Below are 22,978 nucleotides of genomic sequence, written 5' to 3' on the forward strand. Positions count from 1 at the left end.
CCGGCGGGCGGCGCTGGGTTGACACAACGCGCGCACCCGCAGAAGGAGCCAATCAGAGAGCAGAGTTTTGCTGTACGCGTATTTTGAACTGTGTACAAACGGACTGCACTGAGAGCAGGTTGAGAGGCGACGCTCCGCTCGTCTCCGACAGGTTTTTGGTTGTTTTAAACTGTTCACTGAGAATAGCAGCAGAGTCTGGAATTTAACGATGAGAAAGAGGTAAGATCAACACTTTTATTCTCGGTAGAGTCGCAGTTTGTAAAACGCGATTTAATGGTAGATGACATTAGCCAACAGTTAGCTAAACTAACGCCAACGTCGGTTAGCTCGATCGGATGAGTGCGTTCTCTGTGTGTTGTCTTTGATTTAAACGTTATCAGCTACTTAATACAGTATTTATTGATACATGACTGTCCGCCCCTGCAGCGAGGTGCTCGCGGCAGAGTCGGTGTCATGCCTGAATAAAGCGCTGTGCCATCTGAAGGACATTTGGGAGGAGATCGGTATCCCCGAGGACCAGAGACTGCAGCGGACTAACGTCGTCAAGAACCACATCAAGGTGAGACATTGAATACAACGTGTAATGATGCTTGTTGCTGTTAACCTGCTGCTTTCTCAGCTCAGCTGCTGTATCTGTGAGAGATGATCACTTCGCCTCAGCAGGTTTCGGAGGAGGAGGAGGAGGAGGGGGGGGGGCTTTTACATGAACACACCAATCATGGGTGAAACTAACGTTACTTTTTAGTTTTGGGTTGCAACTACTTATATTCACTAAATCTTGACTGATACTGATATTCAAGAGTCTTACAACATGGGAGCACGATATGTGCTGACTGGGACCTTTTACAGTGTAAAAACACGACCTCAAACATACATTTGTCACTTCTTCTTGCCAGTTTTTGTTTTGTGGTACTCCACATATCCTCTAACTTCTGTGCATCCGTTTCATTCATCAGGACTAATATCAAAGTAATGGCTTTTATCTCTCAGATGTGACGTGTGGATGATTCATGAGTTAAAGTTGGTCTTTGCATGACTGCAGCCGCAGGAGGCTATTTCTATTCAAATTGTTGCTGTTGCATTTACAAGCCAGTGCTAGAAGAAGAACGCTGATATCTAACGTTTTTGTGTTTCTGAAACCTTGTTGTGATGGAAGCTTCCAATATATAAACTTGTGGAGGAGAACCTGCTATTAAAAAAAGATGTGATAATGTCATTTCATTTCATTTTATGTTTCCTACAGTTGAGTTGAACCTTGTGCTCATCTCTTGAGTGTTTGCAGACAGCCGTAGCGTGTATAAATGAACTAGGACCAGTATTACTGTATAATAACTATACTCCCTGGTTGAAACGACATATATATGGTGGGACTGGAAAGAAATTAAAGACATCTATATCAATAGTGGCCAAAATGACCATCAGAATTATCGGTTACTGGATTTTGCTAAGAATTTCAATGTTTACACTCATCCATCTGCATAATGCTGATTTATTTTATTGTGTTTATCCACCAGAGCTTACTAGATATGATGATCAAAGAGGAGGAATCTCTGAAAAAGAGGCTCATAAGCAGCACTCAAACATGCAGGACAGAAATGGAGAAACTCTGTCTGGAGCTTCAGCTGCCCGTGTTTGAGGTAACAACTGTAACATCTTCATTGTGGAAAACAACATCATTTTTTACAGCACTGACATTGGTAACACTGGATCTTTCTATTATTGTTTTTTCTGGTATTTCTAACCTAAGTCAATATAAAATGCCTCTTAGTCATAGTTGGTTTATGATAAACAGACTTATAGACTTTAATATGTAGCTTTGTAAAGTGAATTTGTTGTTATCTCCTATCTCTCATGTGTGCAGGAGGAGAGTGGCATCAGCATGCTCCAGCAAGAGAAGAACATCCGCACACAGGTGGAGGCTCTGGTGAAGGAGAAGAGTCGGCGGATGCAGCAGCTGAAGGTTCTGCTGTTGCAGGACCAGGACCTGTGCGACATCCTGTGCTCCATGCCTTATGGCATCGCTCCGGACTCTGTCCCCTCACCGGAACAACTGGAGGACTTCAGCCAGCACATCGCTAACCAGAACGCAGAGAAGGTGGGAGCTCGCTTTGTCTTCATCGCTCCTCTTCACTTATTTTGACTGCATGAGTAGAAATTCAAACCCTTCCTTTGTGTGTGGACCCTTTTCAAAAGCGGTTACATGAGATTAAAACGCGTGGTTTAAAATAGGAAGTGGTTTGTTCCGAGAAAGTTAATATTGTTGAGGTATAATTTTACACCAGACAAGTGATAATTAAGTCTCATCAAATGGCTTTATGATCACAGGAAGGGACCCTGAGGAATTCAGAGCTGTCACATGTCACACTTCATCCTCCTCTAAATTATAACATTTAGTTATAGAGTTTTTTACAAACTGATACCTCATAATTTACTGCTGTGAACATTTTATAGACACACCTGACTGCTAGATGCCTCTGAATTTGTATTTATTTCTTTATTTTTGTGGGTTTTGAAATAAAAATACATATCTGGCTTATAACATCACAGAAACTCTCATCATAATCTAACCTGTCCTCGACCAACTGGTGTGCTGCTTTCATGTTTTCAGGCGAGGCGGTATGCTGAGTTCATGGACCTCAAAAAGCAGATCATCTTGTACATGGAAGAACTGGACCAAATCCCTGAGACCAGCTTCGAGAAGGACGTCATCTGTGAGGATGAAGACTCTTTCTGCCTTTCCAGAGACAATATTACGTCACTCAAACTGCTTCTTTGTCAGGTAAGAAGGTCTCTATACTGTAACATTGCATTTAGTGAAACTTTGAGCTTTTTAAAAATAAAAGTAATTTTTCCTGCAAATTATAATCCGGCCTTGAAAGTTGACTGGCTGATGTTTTTATATAGTCCAGTCAAATATGTATGATAAGCGATCCAGCACTGTTACCACCTTAATTAAGGACAGGTGTGATGCGTAGCCACAGTTCAAGCAGCCGAGTCGGTAACTGGTGTCACTCTGTAACATGTTGATCCTGCAGCTGGAGGAACGCAAGGCAGAGAACGAGGCGATGTGCGAGGCTCACCGAGAGAAGATCCAGCAGCTGTGGGACAGACTGCAGGTTCCCCAGGAGGAGAGAGAGGCCTTCAATGAACACATGGTCACGTCCAAGAAGAGGAACCTGGAAGCGGTGAGAAGATTCGAGTGTGCTGTGTGCCGCTGACTTCCTAGTTCATCCATTTCTAGTTATTCTGTTATTCGTGGTCACCTGTGACTGTCAGTTTACACTTCATTTTTCTTCTTCAGTTACAAGCAGAAGTTCAGCGTCTGGAGGAGCTCAAACTGCTCAACATCCGCAACGTCACTGACGCCATCCGCTCCGAGATCTCTGTGTTTTGGGAAAAGTGCTTCTTCAGCATTAACCAGCGGCAGGATTTTGCTCCATATTTTAGCGGTGGGTTCTCTTGTTTGACATTTTAGATCTTAATCAGAACAATACTGGAGTTTAGAAAGGTGCTAAGACTTTATTTGACTATTTTTAGAGGATTTTACTGAAGAGCTGTTGAGTCTGCATGATGCTGAGATCCAGCGCTTGAAGCAGCATTATGAGGATCACAAGGAGCTGTTTGACGGGGTTCACCAATGGGAAGAAAGCTGGAGACTCTTCCTGGAGCTGGAGGTGAGTACACTTTGACACCCATCCTGAACAAAACCCAGAGTAGCGACAAAACTTTCCTGTCCAGCAATCCATTTAAAGCGGTGGTGGCGGGACTAAACCAGAGCTGATTAGATTTTACAGATTATGGCCAGCTGCAATTTCTCATTGAAAACGTGTGGAATAAATGAGAAAATCAAGTTAAGATGATGCATTTATACATGCAGCAGTAGTTTGAATTCTTTTGAAACCCCATGTAATATCCAGTTGTTTTTTGTGATATATTTTATAGCAATTTTAATAAGATGCACATGAACCCTGTCAATGGAAAAGTAAAAAATGTGAACACTAAAATATGTAATTGCATTGGGGGGTATTTTTGTTCAGCTGAGGAAATTGACTCATTAATGACTCAGCTTTTCACTTTATGACAGAATACAAATTCATTTCAGAAACAATGAAGCATTGTAATCTGCTTCTGTCACAGAAAAAAGCCACAGATCCGACAAGATTCACAAACAGAGGAGGGAATCTTCTCAAAGAGGAGAAACAGAGGTCTGACCTGCATAAAAGCCTGCCAAAGGTAAGACATGAAGGCCGCCTATTATTTTCTAAACTGAAAATGTAACAATTCAAAGTATTTGACAGTGACTATAATAAGACGTCGTGTGTGTGTTTTTGTTTTTAAGCTTGAAAAGAAATTGAAGGCTCAGATCGACGCATGGGAAAGTGAACAGGATCGTGAGTTTCTAGTAAACGGCCAGAAGTTTCTGCAGTATGTGGAGGAACAGTGGGAGCTGCACCGAATAGAGAAAGAGAAGGAGAAACAAGAAAGGGTACACAAGCTGTTGTTGTATTATAGGCTTAGCCTGGATGTTTGTCTGGGAAGCGTTTTGACACTTGTCTTTACAAACAGCATCTCAAGAAGAGCAAACAGACTGAGGAGGATATGCTGTACGGAACGGCAGTACGAACCCCCACCAAACGCAGATTCCTTGGCACTACTACCCCAAATAAATCCAGAAAGGTGGTCATTTTTAGTTATAGTATAACTTCTTGCTGTAATACAAATGTAGTCGTCTGGCTCTGTCAGCACTAACCACTCCTTCTGTCTCTCATCAGTTTAACGCGACTTCCAGCATTTCTAGTGCCACCTCTAACAGCACCATGCGCTCCGCTTATGGTGGAACTGTCTGTCGCTCACCTGTGCCCCGCCCACCTCTCTCAGCAAACAAGGTTGGTTTCATTTTCCAGATGAAAGAAGTGGAAGTTATAGACACATCAGAAACACACATCAAACCTACAGATAAAGTAACAGGAGACGGAAACAAATCTGCATCAGATGTCGACAGTGAAGGAAATGGAGGCATTTTAACGCATCAAAATTATACATCTTATTACAGTTTTCACCTTTTCTGCACTGTGGTAGAATATGAGGGTGAAATATGATTTGCACAGTGTTGTGTTGTACCACACTGCATCTGAACCAAGCAATGCCTACACATAGGTGCTCTGGGTGTTTTCTGTCTTTTTCCCTTCTCATGTGTACAGAAACAGATCTGTCTGCTGAATGTGAACAAGTAAATATGTAATTTCTTATGCTTCATTCATCAGTTCATTCTGATGTTTTGGGGCGTGGAGTGGGGTGGGGCTGTTCCTTCCTTCCTCCATTTATTTCTTTATCCATTTAACATTAAAAACTTGCTGTATTTTGTTTTTAACGAGGATAGTTGGTCCCACTTGTCTGATGTGATGATCTGCTGCTGCGCGTCTTCCAGGGTTCAGCAGCACGGACGCCAGGTGGCGGTAAACCCCCCCACCCACGCCTGCAAGGCTGTAACAAGGAGAACGAGTTGAAGGGGACCCCTCGGAGTGGTGCGTTGCTGACCCCCGCTAGTCCACAGCGTAACTTCAGCATAACCTCTGTTGCCAGCACATATTCAGAGTTTGTGGTAATTTACACTTTTGTCTCTAATCTATTTTCTCTGCATCTTTTTCCTCATTTCTGCGAAATAACACATTTAAGTGTATTGTAGAGATTCCTAATGATGTAAATTTATATTGTAGAGGGACTTGGTCAACACTGAATCTGTTCAGTCAAGGTGTGTTTGGAATCCTAAAGCCTTATGTAATTCTGACTAATCCCTTTTAACTTGCAGTAACTGCATGCGTCTGATCAAAGGGAAAATGACCCTGAAAGAGCGACTTAACATGCTGCTTTAGCTCAAACATGCACACAGTTAGCAGGCATTCAGACTGAAATCAGCCCTGCGTTAAAAACGTGCAGGGGGGCTGTGTTGGTGGGGGCGGGCTTCTTCAGGTACTCGATGAGACATGAAATACGATCCAGAAGTCCAGACTGAGGAACAGAACCGTGAGGTTGTGGGCTTCTCAGACTCCACATCACTAAGGCGCAATTTTATATTTATAACTCTGGAAACTTAACAAAGTGGCAGTTTCTTGTTGGACGACCCCGTGTTGCTTTGCCGAACGGGTTAGGGGGGGGCTGGCGTTTTTTCACACAGGGCTCAAGTCGGTCTGAACGCGGCCTTACCTCACCACCTCTGACACTCCCACAGCCTTCACAGCTCTGACAGATGGTTGCTCCTACATTTCTCTTTCTAAAGCCCTTCCTACACCTGACGCTGTGTTTTTCACTCACCAGTCTCAGCTTTATTTTTATTCAATGGAGAAACGTTTCTGTTGCGTTTGCTCTCTAACTACATTTACTTGAGCCGCACTTTCAAACTGGTAAATGTAGGAATTACTGAGTACAAGTGGACTGTAGCTTCAGGAAAAATGGCTACACCCACATTGAATAACAACACTTCACAAATTAGCTTGATGCTATTAATGCGTCTGTGTGATTGTCCTCTCTCTAATTCACACTAACGGCCTTCAGTGTGTCATTTCATAATGATTAGAAAATGTTAAGTGTCATCTCTTCCTCGTATTGTCACATTACATATGAAGAATCAACCTTTTGTGTTTCCACAGCGAGACCTGTCCAAGGCCTCTAACGCCAAGATCCAGCACGACGTCCTGAACTCCACCACCACCAACCTTTGACCTCCCCACTCTGATGGTGACTGCGTCAGTTATCATATCGTAGTCCTTTCAACTAAGTTCTGATCTCCTCTAAAACGGATCAGTTCCTTTCACTGCTCTCTGCTTTTATATGTAAATGAAGGTAATATATATTAAGTGTTGCGTCGGTGATAAACAAGGAATCTGTTGTCGGTTGCTGAGGACTTTGTCTTCAGCCGTCTGTCGCTGTCTGTAAGAGGAAAAAATATGTTTGTATCATAATTTAAACAAACACTACTTTGGCTCTCTAAATTTTGCCAGTTATTGAGATGTAATAAATGTTGTCTGCATCTTGTTCTGCACGTTTTTTGAAAAGAGAAATGAAAGTTTCAGCTTTCCGAAGTTATGCAATCTGGAGTTACAGGCCAAATGTATTATGAATACTTTGCACTTTTTTAGAAAATATATTGCAGCACATAGTGTAACTGTACACACACACTCACTCACACTGTTCCATCCAAATCTGTTTTTATACATTTATGTATTTGTGTATATATTTCTGCATTTGATGCTCTCTTCATATAAATTCCACTTTTTGACAAAGATGTTAGATGTTTAAACAGTCCGTTAAAGTTGTAGTTGAAGTACGTCGTATATTGGTGCTGCATAACAGTTTAAATATAGTCAAATCACATGTGTTCAATACACTATCATGACTGATTTGGAAAAGCTTGTCAAAATATAATAAATGCATTTCCACATGAAAAGCACAGACTGATTCTTTGTGTGTGGTCAGACAAAATATCCAAATTCACATGTTCTCACATGATAAGATTCAGATGTACTACAGTATCTTTGAAATGTGCTCAGCTTGTTTTTTTTTTAGCATTTTGACCAATTCAGCCTCGTCAATAAATCTGATGTGTTTGAAGTTGGTCAGGTGTGAATGAATCTGATTCGTCTATTGACACCAGAGTGTAGACAGATTTCACAATCAAAACGTGGCCTCCTGGTGTCATCAGGTCTGCTTAAAGACAAGTTTAAGAAAAGCTCTTTGAGAGTAAAAGATAAGTTTTATAGAGGAGAACTTTATCACAAACCGTACTTTCTATTAGAGATTATTGACTTCGCTCAGCCATAGCCAAGAGAACTCCAGTCAATGAAACATGAGAGCATGGATTAGAAATTCTTTTCAGTAGATCAACCTCTGAGTGAGAGATTCAAGTCAATTCAATTTATATAGCGCCAAATCACGACAAAAGTTATCTCATGACACTTTACATATAGAGCAGGACAGAGACCCAACTGTTCCCAGTAAAGTGGTTCATCCCTCGAAACTAAAACTAATGACTCATTTTGAAGCAGTTCAATGCAATATTGCAAATTATGGGAATCAATTTTCAATGAAATCTGAAAACTGAACCTACAGCTCATCAGGAAGGTGACAGCAAATGAAACTTTGCCACCAACTGTAGTAACAAGCAGCTCAAGGTTGATTTGAGGTTACAGTACTTCTGTAACACAGACAGGCTTCTGTTAACTAATCTGTTAACATTTAGGTGACTTGTTAACCTAGCCTGCTTCTTTAATTTAATCAGTGTTGATTATCAGCAGACATGAGTTGATGTTATCTGACTTTGTCACAGTAGGCTTTGAACTTGTGAAATAACAACCAGACTTCTGGCTGCTTTCATTGTCTTGTAACTCACCCAACCAGCTGCCAGACCGGCCTGCGTTAGCCTTCATTCCACAGAGTATTTTTTCATGCCTTCTTTCATTGGTTGGTCTGAAAAGCTAAAAGCTGTGAGGGTTTCTGTCTACATTAAACATTTCAAACACAGAGGCAATTCAAGTCGCTTTACATTACACAACAACAAAACCATTAGATGGACATTCAAAACCCCTGAGCAATCAATAAAGATAGAATAAGAATCATTAAATCTAATAAAATAGTTAGCTGTCCCAAATGCAACAAAGGAAATAAAAGCTGTGGCTGTGTTTAGTGCCTTTCTGGCTTTTGTGGAGGTCACTGATTTTACGCTGAAGGATTCACACCGGAAGTCCTGTTGTTACCGGAAGAGCCTGCCGGAGGCGGAACTTAAAACAAGTCCATAGAAGAAGACATGCGAACCGGTTTAAAAGTCAGTGTGTGTCAGACACACTGCGCACAGTAATAAAGTGCGCTAATGAGAAGCTCAGTGTTTACATAGCTTTTTTTAAATAGCTCAGCCATGTCCGGAGCTTTAGCCAGGCTGCTTTTCTACCCGACTTTAGCCTACAATGTTGTCATGGAGAAGGTGACGTCGAGACGGTGGTTTGACCGAGTGGACGAGACCGTCATCCTCGGAGCGCTGCCGTTCAGGTCCATGACCGAGCAGGTCAGACTGGTGATCGTTAGCCTGTCTAGCTAACACTGTACACCGTCTCTCTCGTTTCAAAGCCCAGAATTAAATCAGCCAGGAAAGGGCACAGTTTTTAGACCGGCTCCTGAGGGGGCTCTGATGATGGGCTCTGCCCCTGCTCTCTTTGTACCCACCCCTGTGGTAATTCAATTTTTAATTAGATTAACTCATTACCATGGGAAGCAGAAGCATCAGAGAAATAGTTAATAGTATGGAAGACCATTCTGACCAGGAGAAGGAACAAAAAAAGTCAAAATAATGAGATATTGAGCTATAATCATGAGATAGTAGGTCTCAGTGGCGACAATAGAAAAGTAATCTGCAGCTTTTTAAAGTCATTTGTGATGCTGGTTTCAGCTTTGTGATGCAAGCAACATCTCCATGGGCTCCTGTAATATTTCCTGACACTGAGAAGACAAAACGGTTAATAGAGAAAATAATTGTCAGTTGCAACCCTAATTGTTACTTATTATCTAATAATTTCTACCATTTAATGTATTTTTTCCCCCTCCACCTTGGTGAACTGATGCTTCTCATTTCTTGTGTTGCAGCTGGTAGAAGCAGAAAATGTGCGAGGGGTTATCACCATGAATGAGGTGTATGAGACCAAATATTTCTGCAACTCTGCTGAGGTGAGTTCACTTCTCTCGTATTTCCACTCTTAAATTGAAGATTCAGTCATCAGTCATTCAACATCGTGTGTGTAAGAGAAGTGTGTGATCCAGCAACACTGAAGCAACAAGTTGTTTCTGTCAAATATTGTGATGTGACTGACTGAAGTATTGATAGTGCTGATTTTACAGGGTTTTTTTTTAGCCTACATGTCTTTTCTGATACTCCTCAACGTTTATGTCAGGCGATGTAAATCGGCTAGTGATTGGTTTATACCTGAAGCGAATAGCATATTAATCAATTAGCCATTCATCAACCGTTTTGATTATCAGTTAGTTGTTTCAGTAATTTTTCAAGCAAACAATGCCAAATATTTTCTAGTTCTAGCCTCTTAAATGTGAGGAGTTGCTGCCTTTTCTTTGTCATACATGACAGTGAACTGAATATCTTTGGTTTTTGGACTTTTGGTTGGACAACTGAAGACATTACCTTGGGCTCTGGTAAATTATAACAGGCATATTTCACTATTTTTTTTAACAGAAAATATCCGTCAACCTTAGATTGGTTTAACACTTACTAATCCGTAGGGGCAGGACTATATGACTATAGTAAATCTCTGAATTAGGTGTAACCAAACGCCAATAAAGTTCCCCACAAAGTGCTGCTGAGATCTGGAGACCTGACTGAACAGAATCAGTGTGAACAGAACTGAGGTTAGCTTCATCGTTCACATATTCCAGTCATTCATTAATGACAGCTTGATTTGATGTGTTTGCTGCAGGAATGGCAGGCCAAAGGGGTGGAGCAGCTGAGGTTGAGCACCGTTGACCTCACCGGCGTTCCCAGCCTGGAGAACCTGCACCGAGGCGTTGAGTTTGCCCTGCAGCACCGAGAGCAGGGAACCAGCGTGTACGTCCACTGCAAGGCCGGGCGCTCCCGAAGCGCTACGCTGGCTGCTGCATACCTCATTCGGGTCAGTACATAACTGATATAACCCTGCTCTTTGCCCTCAAACCTTACCTTACCAAAGTTAACAGCTTAACCTCAAAGTCATTGTTTCATTTCAGACAATGATGGTGACAGTAACAATGGTATCAAGTCATTAACCTACAATACTGATTCTATTGGTCCAACTGTCTGTTCAGTCAGTCAGCAAGGAGCACTTTCACACTATGTTGACTTTGACATTGCACCTTTCTGCTGACAGTTACACTGCTGTACTCCAGAGGAAGCCTGTCAGAGGCTGGCGTCTGTTCGACAGCACATCCTGGTGCGCTCCGCTCAGCTGGACATGCTGAGGAAATACTACCAACAAGTGTGTGGACAGTCCAGCTGAGAGAGCGAGGCGGCAGGTCAGACCTTGTTATGTTCCTGCAGCAGCTGGAAGACTGGACTCGGAGCCCTGTACAATCTTCCATATCACAATGTATACCCATTGAGGAAAATGCCAAATTACGTTTTTCCCTCCTTTTTAAAATAAAAGGTTTTTTTTTAATTCATAACATATTGCCAAGTTATTGTCATGGATTTTTTTATAACCCTTTTTACATAAAACCTGTAACTTCTTTCCTTTAATTCCCTGACTGCCTGGTTTTCGTCTTGTGGCTGAAACATATTCATTTTATAACATTCATTTTATAATTATGTTTTCTTTGATTTGATTTGATTTGATTTGTTGTGTTTGGACTGCAGTGGCACAACAAGACGAGGATTTTAGTGCATAATTCAGCAATCAAGCGGTTACTGTGTCTATACTGGAAAACATTTTATTTCAGCGTGTCATATTTTCTTATGGTGCCTCAGAACTTTAAAAAATCCTGACATTAAATAAACTATTTGTGAGATGAATACAGTCTAATGGTGTGTATGTTCTAGATATTATTGGTAAATATATGTGCATGAAAGTTGTTGTAATGTGTTTGAATGGCATTAAAACAGACAAACCTACTGACAGAGAACTGCTGTTTCACAAGATGATGCACCACATCTGTTGTAGCTAGAGCTGAAAAGGAACTAAGTACATCTACTCAAGAACTATACTTAAGTGAAGTACCAGTATATAAAGCATTTAAAATGAGCTCCACCTCAACCAGGTATATTAAAGTACTGTTAATGATGGGCTAGTAATATAATGATATAACACAGGCTGGTCTCATACTGACAAACAAATACTTTTACTTTTGAGGACATTTTGCTGATAATACTTTTGCACTTTTACTTAAGTGAAATTTTGAATGCAGGACTTTTACTTGTAATTGAGTACTTGCATAGTTTGGTACTTGATTGATTATTTGAATATTTCTTCCACCACTGTATGATATAATAGTCAGTATATGTTAAATTTGAAGGCTTTGTCGGTTGGTCTGCTGTGCTGTTCTTTTAGTAGTATAAAGCAGGTTCATGTCACAGACACATTCCCCTGTAGTAATTGTAATTGGGGATTCTGACTGTTAATTATGTCAGTTGATGTCAAAAATTAGAGGGATGTGGACTAATTGAATGTTTCTATGTCATTTAAAGGAAAATATCTGATATTTAATGCAGGGGCCCTCTTCAAGACAGGGTCTCAAGGTTAAATAATGAAACAGGACCCACCTTGTGCTGTCTTGGTGTAGTTTTCCTCCGGCCCATCAGGAGGCGACAAACATCAGTCGCGTCTTTGCCCGAAGAAGAACGTCTCCAGAGCAAACATGGCGGCGTCGTTGGTACGGCTTGTCCGCGGAGGTCTTGGAAGGAGTTATAACAGTAAGTTGACTAGAAACTCGTTTGAGTTTGTATACGCTGTTTGCTGCAGTCATCCGTATATTTGTGTGTGCCCCTGCTTGCCTCTGAAAACCACGCAGTCTCATTTTCAACCGTCAAATGCCTCAGGTTTGACCTTCGAGCTAGCTAGCTTTAATGCTAACGCTAGCCTGCACGGAGTTGGATAACAGGCTCGATGGAAAGCTTATGATGTTAATGTGACAGATGAGGTTATTTAGGCAACGTGAACCGTCAGGACAGGGAGGGTTTTGGATGAGTGTAGGACTTTGCTTTTTATTTCTGGCGTGTTGCTCACATTAACGTAACGCCAGTTCCTCTGCAGCTCTGCAGAGTCAGTTGTCAGCGGCGTGTTTATACTCCTTTATGACTTCTTCTTCTTGCTTTTTTTCCAGTTGCAAGGGCTTCGTGTCTCCTCCAGCAGCAGACCAGGCTGCAGAGCTCCACCACTGAGACCAGTCGTGAGTACACACTTCTGATGCTGCAGGACGCTGCTTATATTAGATTGTTGTTTACCAGCAGTCAGAAAGGGTGGCTGGGCCACGGATCTCTCTTTTAACTCATATACACCCCAGATTGTTCCTCTCATGTATTATCAAAAAGGCTGGATGACAACTAGCCAATGTGGGCAACTGCCCTGGGGCCCTAGAGCTACATTGGTCCCAAAAGCTCAAGGCTCTGAGTCAGTTGGTTTATTCTAGTTTATTGAACATTTGTGAGGATGACAAAAGCACAGTTTCAGTTGGCAGAATAACGTCCTTACGATGGCTCCTGTGTGAGGGGTGTTACAGAGTTAACCGTCCGCTTGCAGCTGTTTTTAAGGTATCTCCAGATTTTACAGAATCCTTGGGCTCCTTGACTAAAATCATATATTCTGTCTGCTGCATCTACAATTTCAACATATCATGACATGATCGAACCACAAGTGAAAAATCTGTATAATCAGTTTATGTAATTTCTGCCTACTGTCTTTGTCAAGTCAATTTCATTTACATAGCTCAACATCACATATCACAATTTGTCTCAAGAGGCTTTGTTTGGATTAGGAAATCAAGTCACAATGAGGGAAACAGATTTCAAATCTTTACTGTGCAGCAGACAGAATATTTTTTGATCCAGACAGTCCGACGAGCCTTCTGAAAATACATTAAAAACATTGATAGGTTTTGTTGAGAGACAGTATTTATCCTTCAGAATAATAAACGATTAGCTCTGTGACTGAAATGTAATAATATATTAGAGGCACAAACTGGGTCTAAACTGACGTGACAACATGTTGAAGAAGCTGCTGATGTAAAGACTGATTGGGTAATTGATTTTTCATGTCAGTGTGCCCAGCCCCCATCACATATTCACTTGAAATAGTTATCATAGAAAACCAAAAATATTACCCAAATTCAATAAACAATTTCACTCTGCAACCTATTTTGCAATCATAATGATGACTCAAGTCTGTCATGGAGAGCGATCACTGCGTTGTTCAGTCGTTATGAACCTCTTGTCTCTATTGTCTCGTCTGTCCTTCATGCAGCCACCGTCAGGCCCAAGGATGCCGTCACTCACAACCAGCTGGCAGCGTTTGGGGAGTACGTGTCTGAGATGATGCCCAAATATATCCAGCAGGTCCAGGTCAGTTCATGTGCCCATCAGAGTATCAGAGTACTCCCCTTGTGCCGCTTGAGTGAAGTACCATAAGTGTGCCGTTTAGAGCATTAAAGTCGCAGTGTGTAGCCTAATATTTGAATCAACCAAGATGACAATAGAAATGTTTTTGCCACGCCACATGTATCTACATGGGATCTGACAATAGATGGAGGAAATGAGATGGAAACAGGAAGATGACAGGGTGGTGTCAGACTTGGTACTACAGTTAACTACAGAATCTTGCAGCTGCGGGTGGTTGTACAACATATGGCTGTGGTACTTCTGTATAACCAGGAACTGTTTCTGTCAGTTTTGTTTTTCTATTTAGCTTTTTAAAATGTATCCGCCGGTAACAGTTCAAATAAATAAATTTAGATTCCAGAGACCTGCAGATGGCTTGAAAATGTGTGTGTGTGCAGGTGACCTGTTATAATGAGCTGGAGGTGATGATCCATCCTGACGGAGTGATCCCTGTGCTGACCTTCCTGAGGGACCACACCAACGCCCAGTTCAGGAACATGATTGACCTGACTGCTGTCGACATCCCAACACGGCAGAACCGCTTTGAGGTAGCTGTCACACACACACACACACACACACACACACACACACACACACACACACACACACACACACACACACACACACACACACACACACACGCACACACCTAGAAACCTTTCAGAAGGATGACATATAAGACTGATAACACATCTGTCTAGTGTTGCAGCAGTGCTGTTACAGTCAGAAGCTTTCATTTTACACTGTAAAACTATAGATTCATCCCTACATTGTTGGTATGTATGTTGTACCCACTGCAGCACTTCAACAGGAAGGTATTATTTGTGTTAATTCAACACGCTCACATTCTCCTCTAAAGCTAAATGTTTAATGGTCGGAATTCAAATATTTATGTGCAGAAGCCGTCCTGCTAATCTAAGATGCATATCATCTAAACAAGCTGTCTGAATGTTGTCAGAGCGGTAATGTGTGTGTGCTGGATTACAGATTGTGTACAGCCTGCTGTCTCTGCGCTACAACTCTCGTATCCGCATTAAGACGTACACAGATGAGTTAACACCAGTGGACTCTGCGGTCACGGTCCACAAGGTTGCCAACTGGTACGAGAGGGAGGTGAGTAACGACTTGCGGTCTGAAGGTTCATTACTGTGTTTATTTCATTCTTTCTTCACAGTAACAATAAAATACTCAGCGACACGAACAAACTGAGAGTAAGTGTGTGTGTGTGTTTGTTTACACAGGTATGGGACATGTTTGGTGTGTTCTTTGCCAACCACCCAGACCTGAGGCGTATTCTGACAGACTACGGCTTCGAGGGTCACCCCTTCAGGAAGGACTTCCCCCTCTCGGGATACGTAGAGGTGAGTTCTGCCAGCAACACGTGTGCTCAGTGCAGCAGTCATCTTTATTCAGCTTCATCAGTGTGTGTGATTCATTTGCATCCTCCAAAGATAAATATAATACTGTTGGCAGGATGTCAGTAAGACAGACGAAGCTGTGCCCAGACACTTTAGATCTCAAACTCTGCTGGATCCTGTGATTGTTATTTATTCATTTATTTATTGAGCTTGTGATGATAAATTCACGTTTCCCACAAGCTTTGAAAAGCCTTGATAGTTTGTGCTGAGAAAGAATAATTTATGGTGTAAATACTTTGTGAAACTGAATAGATTTCCTTGAAAGAATGAATTATTCATTTTACCACAGTACCCAAATTCATCTTATTTACTTCCTGCTGTCCGAGGATGAACACTTCACAAGAGATTTCTTTACAAAGTTCATCGTTTGATCAGCATGTCTTGACAAGAAAGGCTTCTCATGTAGTTTTGTTTTTATATCTTCCACCAAGAGTTCTTAGTCCTTGAAATGTATCATAGCTAACCATTAGTTACCTAAAATTAGAACATTTAATTAAATTGCACCGACGTGTCTCCCTGTGCAGGTGCGTTATGATGATGAGCTGAAGCGCGTGGTGGCGGAGCCTGTTGAGCTGTCGCAGGAGTTCAGGAAGTTTGACCTGAACACGCCCTGGGAGGTGTTCCCCGCCCACCGAGAGCCCAAAGAGGCCGCACCCAAACTAGAGGCTGGAGACCAGACCCCTGAGAAGAAATGATGTCCATCTGTTTCATCACCATGTTCTGTCTGTTAGCGTCACTTTGGGATTCCCAGCCCCCTTCAGCAAACTGAAATATTTATGTAAATAAAAATACTAATAAAACAATCTTCAAAAGAGTTTTTGTGGAGCTATGGTTTTTGCAAGACTGCTAATTTTCTCATTTAGGTATTCTTTATGGCCAATAGTATGTGGACACCTGAACATTACACCTATATGTGATTGTTGAACATCTAAACCCAAAGGCATCAACCTGCTGCCTTAACAGCCCCCACTCTTCTGGTGTCAGGCACACACCTGATTTCATGAAATAAACTCAAACCAGGTGTCCACATACTTCTAGCCATGTATTGCACCTGTTCAATCATTTTATCCATTGCTAATTTCAATGTTTGAATTTCAGTTTTCACCACAATAATTAAGTAGAATCATTAAAGCCTCTGAAAACTGTGTTTCTTGTCCATTACATTAAAAATTCATGACTTAAATAAGCAAGAAGCAAAGTCAAAGTTTGGATGTTTTTATGTATTATTAATTATATGTTTAGCACTCAAAAACTCAGCCAGTCTGCGCCATCATGACTGCATGAGTGGGTGTGTTTCCATCAGAGTTGATTGACCCAGCTGATATCTGACAGCACAGATGTCACGAGGAAATAATCAGAACAACTGTCCATTCGTGAGAGACCCCATTATCACAGGAAGAAGCTGATTGAGCAAATATCCTTTCAGGGCCTTTAAATTAATAGTAATTGTAATAATTATGATATGTTGGTACTCTGCTGCATGCAAATCTACCATACAGGAATGGCCCAGCAGATGGTACTGCAGCACAGAATACAAAATCAAGAACGCAGACGTGCAGCTGTACATGTCAGTCAGTTCATGAAGAGTTCACGTTGTGGATTCAATAACAGTTCAGGCTGCACTTTTCAGGTTTTTTATTTTGTCAAACATTTTCATTGAAGCATTCATTTTACATGTAAGAAATACTCAAAACATTTCAGAGAGTCAACATGAGCCAGAAAACAAGACATGGGTCAAAATGTTTTTTAATATTCTCTTATTATTATTTTTCTGTCATGGTTGGATTTGTGTTTTTGGGACACAAAATTGCTAATTTTTCAAAGCCAAATTGAGCAATAACCAGGAATTACTTCCAACCACATTTTTGACCCACGTCTGCTCGACATTGTCTCCAATACACAATGATCAATCTTTCATCGGGATTACCATAAAGAAAGAAGCACAGACCAGAAACATCCAACATATTGTCAGTTACTGTACAGATAATTCACTTAATAAAAATACACAGTTAACAGGCGGCGACTGGGCCTGTGAAGCTGCTCAGCCATCATGAGAAAGTTTCTTTTTAATTCGTCGTATTTTCAGTTACATGCATGCATCACACACGTGCTTCTGAGTGTGTCGGATGAGTTATGCTCAAGTCACTTCACACACCATGAGTTCTGCGTATTTGTTTACAGGTATCACCTTCACAGACGGATTTACTTTACCGGGTCAGGTCTGTTTTAAAGTAAAACTCAAGCAATCGTAGGTCTGCCCCTGTGCACTGCTCGCTCACTGAGGCTGAAATAGAGAAACCACAGAGGGTTAGACTGTGACAGAATACATTATTATCTGAAATGAGGCTCGCTCAGTATAATTTCATACTGTGAAAAAGAAATTATCATCTCATTGTCCAAAATGTTGTCACTTTCTTAGAAGTCGCTGCGGCCGTACAGGACAGGAAATTGTCGATTAGTAACGCCGTGGTGGAGAGAGACTGGTGAGAGTGTGAAGCCTGAGACTCGCTGTCTGTTATTCGTTCGTAGAGAAGGTGTGAGAGCATTTCCCCGGAGCCAGAGAGCTCGCGGTGAGGTGAAGATTTGGTTATGACTCGAGGGAAAATGCATCTTTTCACCTCTCTGACTGCACAGTGTGGTCATTGATGGTCTTGATGGTATTTGACCTTTTTAAGGTTTTGATATTTCGTAGTAAATATATCAAGAGAAATTTTAATGTGGTGCTTTGCTACAGCGCATCAGTCTGAATGCAGTTCTTTAGAGGAATTGTTTGCAGACAAGCTGACGAGCTGAGGAGAACTGTAGAACCAGGTGATGATTCTCTATAAGCAATCCCTTTCATATTACACAAAGTCAATGCTTTAAGTGCCACATACAACTATTTTCACTTCAAATGTAATGAAGTGGCAGCAGAGATCGGGGGAACCAACCCTTTGAAATTGTAGTCCAATATATTATAATTTGAATTCATAAAACTGAAAACAGTGCTCTCCCTCTCGCAGTACACTGGTGTGTTTTGACCACAGTTTATATCAAAACTTCTCAGAAATTCACATCCAGTTAACTCTAATAAAAAAAAAAAAATCACATGGTGTCTCTCCAACAGAGAGGCTGATTTCATAAAGTCAAGGTTCATCACAATTTGAACGGCATCATCTTTCTCCCGGCGGTGTGAAATTAAACAGACATGCATATACAGTGGCCCGGGAGAAGCAAATCAATTTTCCCCACAGTGGTCGCCATCTGAAGAAATGAATTAAACGCTGCTAGAATTAGAAATCAAATTATGGTCCAGATTCCCGCAGGCTCAGAGGTGGTCAACAGGCGGTGCGGGATGGATCTGCAGCCTGCACTCCTCAACCATGTCAGTTTCGCCCTGTTGTCCTCTGGTCCCGCTGTGGTATCAGGACGAGAGACACTCCGAAATGAAGAACAGAAAGACTCATTTGGACACAAAACACACTGTTCATATCGTTTTCACATGCCTCTAAAGACATAAAGAAAGTAAAGCGACTTTTTACATACAAGCAGAAACACCAAGTCTTTGACAGAACAAATGCACTTACAGAAATATTTCACTTCAAAATGAAAATTCTGCGACGACCTCCTCACCTTCATGTTAGTCGACACTGAAGTGCATTATGTAGGATTACCAAACTCCCCTACTACTGCAGTTAATGAGCCTCGCTTACAGTTCAAAAAAAAGAGCATAAATAGGTTTAATTGTTGTTTTCACTTTTCACTTGTTCACAATTTTTTTCTTTGTACTTTAAAAAAGACGCCATAAATTTCAAATTCCTTTCGGCGGTCGTGCCGACTGCAATGAGAGTTGGGCTGACACAGAGGTGAGCAGGTAATGACTGTGAATGTTTTCATTACAGAGTGAAATATTCAATCAGAGTTCACATTACTGTCATTCAAGGTTCCACATTTGAGTGCGATGAAGTCGTATCCTGGGAAGCCATTAGCTGGAAATTGAAGAGATTTTCATTTAAGCTCTGCACTCAGTCCAAGGTGCCTGTGACTTTGCGAAGGAATTCATATGAAGAGGAAGCGTCGAAGACGACCGCAAAGCGACCTTCATTATTCTCCGCTCCGCCCAACGCATTTTGTGGACTCTGAGACTTTTCCACTTTGCACGAATTCCTCCCACAATGTTCAGTCCCAAGCCCGTGTGCTGTAGCTAGGGTTTCTTGTCTGCGTATGCTTGGCTGGTGGTGGTGGTGGAAGTGGTGTTGGGGAAGTCTGGATAAACCAGGAAGCCAGTGAAGGTGATGTACTTGGCGTGGTTGCTGTAGGCCCCGAAGCCATCTCTCTGGTGGGAGTAGAGCCAGACTGTGTCTCCTGGTTTCAGGGACAGCATCAAGCTCTGACTCTGTAGGGCTTTCTCGCCCTGGCTGTCATCGTAGATCATCGCCTGCACCTCCAGACGGTTCTTCATCAGCTTGACGGACAGCGTCTTCTGTGGCAGCTTGCCCACGTTGAAGGAGAAGTAGTAGGCTCCGGGGATGCGGCAAGTGAACATCCCCTCCGTCACGTTAAAGTCATCTCCGATGTTGACGAATGCTGTGTCGAAGCTGACTGGCTGGTGCTGCGGCATGCCCACTTGGTCTACTCCCACAATGCTCTGGGTGCGCCCTACCGAGAAGGCAGATCTCTGGTCATCCTCTTCATCCTCCTCCTCCTCCTCCTCCTCTTCCTCCCGATGTTGCAGCTCCTTCTCCTCCACCGTGTCTCTTGTTCCAGACCTGACGTGCTCTGTGGCCTGGTTACTATCTAACAGGGGGATGCTGTCTTGCTGGGGCTGCTGGGAGTTGAAGGCAGGATGGTGTTGGTGGTGGTGAGTCTGGTAGCCGTAGGTGTCGGGGTAGACCAGGTAACCGTTGAAGGTGGTGTAGTGTCCGGTGTTGCTGTAGAGCGCGTAGCGAGGGTCACCATGGAGACGGAGCCAGACGGTGTCGCCGAAATCCAGCTGCAGCATGACACTCTGGCTCTGCACCTGAGGATTGAAGCAGACTTTATTATCCCAGACACGAAGTCAGATCCCGGTCTGTTTTACATCAAGGCACCGACACCAAACATAATCCGATCATCTACCTCACGCAGCTCCTCATTCAGGGGAATTTGGTGTGTAATCCCCTCTGTTCTGCTCTCATTCCCCACCACAACACAAACACACCCTCGGTGATGAAAGCCTTATTGTACCGGGAGACAGTTGGAGAGCTTTGGCATGATAAAAGACCTTTGTAAACATGTCCTCAGAGGGACAAATGCACCCTGAAACAGAATTCAGTTATTATTTGAACCAGAGGCTGACTTGACTGTCACGGTCATACAGTCTTGAAGCAGGGGGAAACAGCTAGCCTGACAGCTAGCCTGACGCTAAAGAGAGCAAACAAACCTTCTTTATTTAACCAAAGAAGTCCTATTCAGACTGAATGGCCATTTCGTTACTATTTCATCATTCAGTCTAATATTACCTTCTTAGGGCATTATCACTGTTGATGTGGAAACAAACAAACAAACAAACAAAAGAGAGGCTCTGTTTGAGTGATGACACTGGCCTCGTCAACAATTCAACAAATGGAAAAACAAAACAAAATCAATGATGTGTTAGTCCGTCTCCCTCTGGCAAATCTTTGAGAACAGGTCACAAATATATAGTTTCATTTTTAAGAAAGGCTCCGTAATTTCCTAAAACTAAAACTAGTTTTTGGCAAACTTTACTCAAAGGATTAAATAGTGCATTTGTTGGGGACTATTTTCAGTGGTGGATTAATCCACATTTGGTGCTCTAGTGAGTATCTATGGCAGCAAGACGGTGTGTGTGTGTGGGACTGAATCAAAATAAACTACAGTGTGTGTGTGTTCATGGTAATGAAGGAACATGTCACCCAGTGACAGTGAGTCTCACTGATGTGTTTTAATAGTTTTGGGACAACAGTGGAGCTCTACGGCTCAGAGGAAGAAGATATATCAGGCTGTGATACACACACAATACTTGTTAGTAGATACATTCACTATTGGTTTGGGTCCTTTCATGGGATTTGTTGACAATAATAAAAATATAGAATGTCACCAGTGCCAGTCTGATAACTATAGTAGCTTGGTTGGAGCTCCAACCAGGAAACAGCTAATCATAAGAACAACACCCAAACTCATTGAATTGCTGACAAAACTAGAGATGAGCAGTGATCGAGAGGTCTGGAACCTACCTTCCTCTCCTCTCCAGCGTTCTCCTCGTACACGATGGCCTGCACCTCGTTTCTGTTCTTCATCAGCATCACAGACAGATCTTTGTGTGGAAACTTTCCCACTGTGAAGGAGAAGTAGTAGGCCCCGGGGATACGGCAGCGCAACAAGCCGGCCTTGGGGTCAAAATCCCCGCCGATGTTGACATAAACAGTGTCAAAGGTCACGGTCATCTTGGGCCCGCCTTCCATGCTGTTGGTGCGTGCAACCGAGAAAGCTGAGCGTAGCTCCACGTCCTCCAGCAGACGGGCAAAACACCACGCGCCGCCTGCCTGGCTCAGGCACAGCAGGCCAATCAGCACGCTCGCTGGGAGCAGCATTGTTTCTGCAGAAACATTAAAAAATGATGAATAGGTTGAATTACATATATATAGCTTTTTGAAAAAAATGAAAATCCAGATATCAGCTGCGACATGGCTGCTGTGTTTTTGTGGCATATGAAGAAAGTTCACCTTCGGAGAAGAAGGTGGAAAACTGTGAAAAAAAACTCTGTAGTGCTTCCTATTACTCTGTTGTGGTGCAAGTAATCTCTTGTCCCTCTTGAAATGCTCCTAAAGGGGAACTAGTACATTTCACAGTTTCATTCAACAACTTGATGTAACACAATATCAATGTGAAGATCTAACAGATGCCTGAAGTCTGTTCATTTTGTTGCTTATTGATTGTAACTTTTGTAATAAAATCTGTAATAAGTCTCATGTTTTCATTCATTTCCAGAATATAGAATCTGTCTCATCACATAATTTCACACTTTTTGTATGAATTTCTCCAGTTTTGGATTCCTAACTGGAGAAAAAAACCTTGCTTCAGTTCGGATCATTTGAAATATGTTATATATGAGTGAGTACCTGAGTTTCTGTACCAATACCCTTTTTGCCTTTATTCAATACAGTGTGTGAAATCGGCAAAATTCTGATTTTAATCAGGGACAATCAGATCAAAGAATAAGTAAACATGGTTACACATTGAAAACCAGCTTGTGGACAGGTTTTGAGGCTCGGGGCTGCAGGCACATTCTAGTCAGTACCAAATAACAGTATTGAGCTTTGATGCACCTGAACATCACTACAAGAAAAATGCCTCATCTGAGACAAACGTTGGCATCTGCAACAAACAAAGCTTCACTTCTCGAGTGAAAACACAAGTTCACAAACATTTGTGAGCTCACGTTTGGAGGTAAAACACTAAAACC

The 22,978-nt window shown here is 42.1% G+C and overlaps 4 protein-coding genes across 5 annotated transcripts; 3 read left to right on the plus strand and 1 right to left on the minus strand.

Annotated features, from left to right (window-relative positions):
• The first annotated feature begins 131 nt into the window (after positions 1-131).
• On the plus strand, positions 132-7,031 carry prc1b (protein regulator of cytokinesis 1b). Of its 2 annotated transcripts, XM_070904804.1 has the most exons (15): positions 132-219; positions 427-559; positions 1,515-1,637; positions 1,862-2,095; positions 2,609-2,779; positions 3,036-3,185; positions 3,302-3,449; positions 3,538-3,674; positions 4,138-4,233; positions 4,340-4,486; positions 4,567-4,677; positions 4,773-4,886; positions 5,429-5,602; positions 5,718-5,752; positions 6,648-6,720. In XM_070904804.1, exons 1-15 carry the CDS (start codon positions 209-211, stop codon positions 6,694-6,696), a joined length of 1,833 nt encoding a protein of 610 aa, XP_070760905.1. In that variant the 5' UTR covers positions 132-208; the 3' UTR covers positions 6,697-6,720. The 2 variants fall into 2 exon arrangements, with proteins under 2 accessions (XP_070760905.1, XP_070760912.1); XM_070904811.1 differs by lacking the exon at positions 5,718-5,752 and having other exon boundaries at positions 6,648-7,031.
• A 1,815-nt stretch (positions 7,032-8,846) lies between these two features.
• Positions 8,847-11,550, plus strand: ptpmt1 (protein tyrosine phosphatase mitochondrial 1). Its single transcript, XM_070908067.1, has 4 exons — positions 8,847-9,055; positions 9,631-9,711; positions 10,473-10,664; positions 10,899-11,550. The coding sequence occupies exons 1-4, from the start codon at positions 8,909-8,911 to the stop codon at positions 11,025-11,027; spliced, it is 549 nt and encodes a 182-aa protein (XP_070764168.1). The 5' UTR covers positions 8,847-8,908; the 3' UTR covers positions 11,028-11,550.
• Positions 11,551-12,365: 815 nt separating this feature from the next.
• On the plus strand, positions 12,366-16,348 carry ndufs3 (NADH:ubiquinone oxidoreductase core subunit S3). The gene is made up of 7 exons (XM_070906871.1): positions 12,366-12,436; positions 12,847-12,912; positions 13,983-14,080; positions 14,515-14,664; positions 15,104-15,229; positions 15,358-15,477; positions 16,059-16,348. Exons 1-7 carry the CDS (start codon positions 12,382-12,384, stop codon positions 16,227-16,229), a joined length of 786 nt encoding a protein of 261 aa, XP_070762972.1. The 5' UTR covers positions 12,366-12,381; the 3' UTR covers positions 16,230-16,348.
• A 3,369-nt stretch (positions 16,349-19,717) lies between these two features.
• Positions 19,718-22,106, minus strand: c1qtnf4 (C1q and TNF related 4). The gene is made up of 2 exons (XM_070909137.1): positions 21,750-22,106; positions 19,718-20,533 (listed from the first exon to the last, which is right to left on the minus strand). Exons 1-2 carry the CDS (start codon positions 22,104-22,106, stop codon positions 19,718-19,720), a joined length of 1,173 nt encoding a protein of 390 aa, XP_070765238.1.
• Between the last annotated feature and the right edge of the window lie 872 nt (positions 22,107-22,978).

This window comes from Enoplosus armatus, chromosome 1 (genome assembly GCF_043641665.1).
Source record: "Enoplosus armatus isolate fEnoArm2 chromosome 1, fEnoArm2.hap1, whole genome shotgun sequence".
Taxonomy (NCBI): Eukaryota; Metazoa; Chordata; class Actinopteri; order Centrarchiformes; family Enoplosidae; genus Enoplosus; species Enoplosus armatus.

Excerpts from the sequence above, each read along its gene's own strand:
- ptpmt1 (XM_070908067.1), top strand. The coding sequence starts at position 8,909 with ATGTCCGGAGCTTTAGCCAGGCTGCTTTTCTACCCGACTTTAGCCTAC. Across the intron at positions 9,056-9,630 it reads TCAGGTCCATGACCGAGCAG|CTGGTAGAAGCAGAAAATGT; the intron begins GTCAGACTGGTG and ends CTTGTGTTGCAG. Across the intron at positions 10,665-10,898 it reads CTGCTGCATACCTCATTCGG|TTACACTGCTGTACTCCAGA; the intron begins GTCAGTACATAA and ends TTCTGCTGACAG.
- prc1b (XM_070904804.1), top strand. Across the intron at positions 3,186-3,301 it reads AGAAGAGGAACCTGGAAGCG|TTACAAGCAGAAGTTCAGCG; the intron begins GTGAGAAGATTC and ends TTTCTTCTTCAG. Across the intron at positions 3,675-4,137 it reads GACTCTTCCTGGAGCTGGAG|AAAAAAGCCACAGATCCGAC; the intron begins GTGAGTACACTT and ends CTTCTGTCACAG.
- ndufs3 (XM_070906871.1), top strand. The coding sequence starts at position 12,382 with ATGGCGGCGTCGTTGGTACGGCTTGTCCGCGGAGGTCTTGGAAGGAGT. Across the intron at positions 12,913-13,982 it reads CTCCACCACTGAGACCAGTC|CCACCGTCAGGCCCAAGGAT; the intron begins GTGAGTACACAC and ends TCCTTCATGCAG. Across the intron at positions 14,665-15,103 it reads CACGGCAGAACCGCTTTGAG|ATTGTGTACAGCCTGCTGTC; the intron begins GTAGCTGTCACA and ends GCTGGATTACAG.
- c1qtnf4 (XM_070909137.1), bottom strand. The coding sequence starts at position 22,106 with ATGCTGCTCCCAGCGAGCGTGCTGATTGGCCTGCTGTGCCTGAGCCAG. Across the intron at positions 20,534-21,749 it reads ACGCTGGAGAGGAGAGGAAG|GTGCAGAGCCAGAGTGTCAT; the intron begins GTAGGTTCCAGA and ends TTCAATCCTCAG.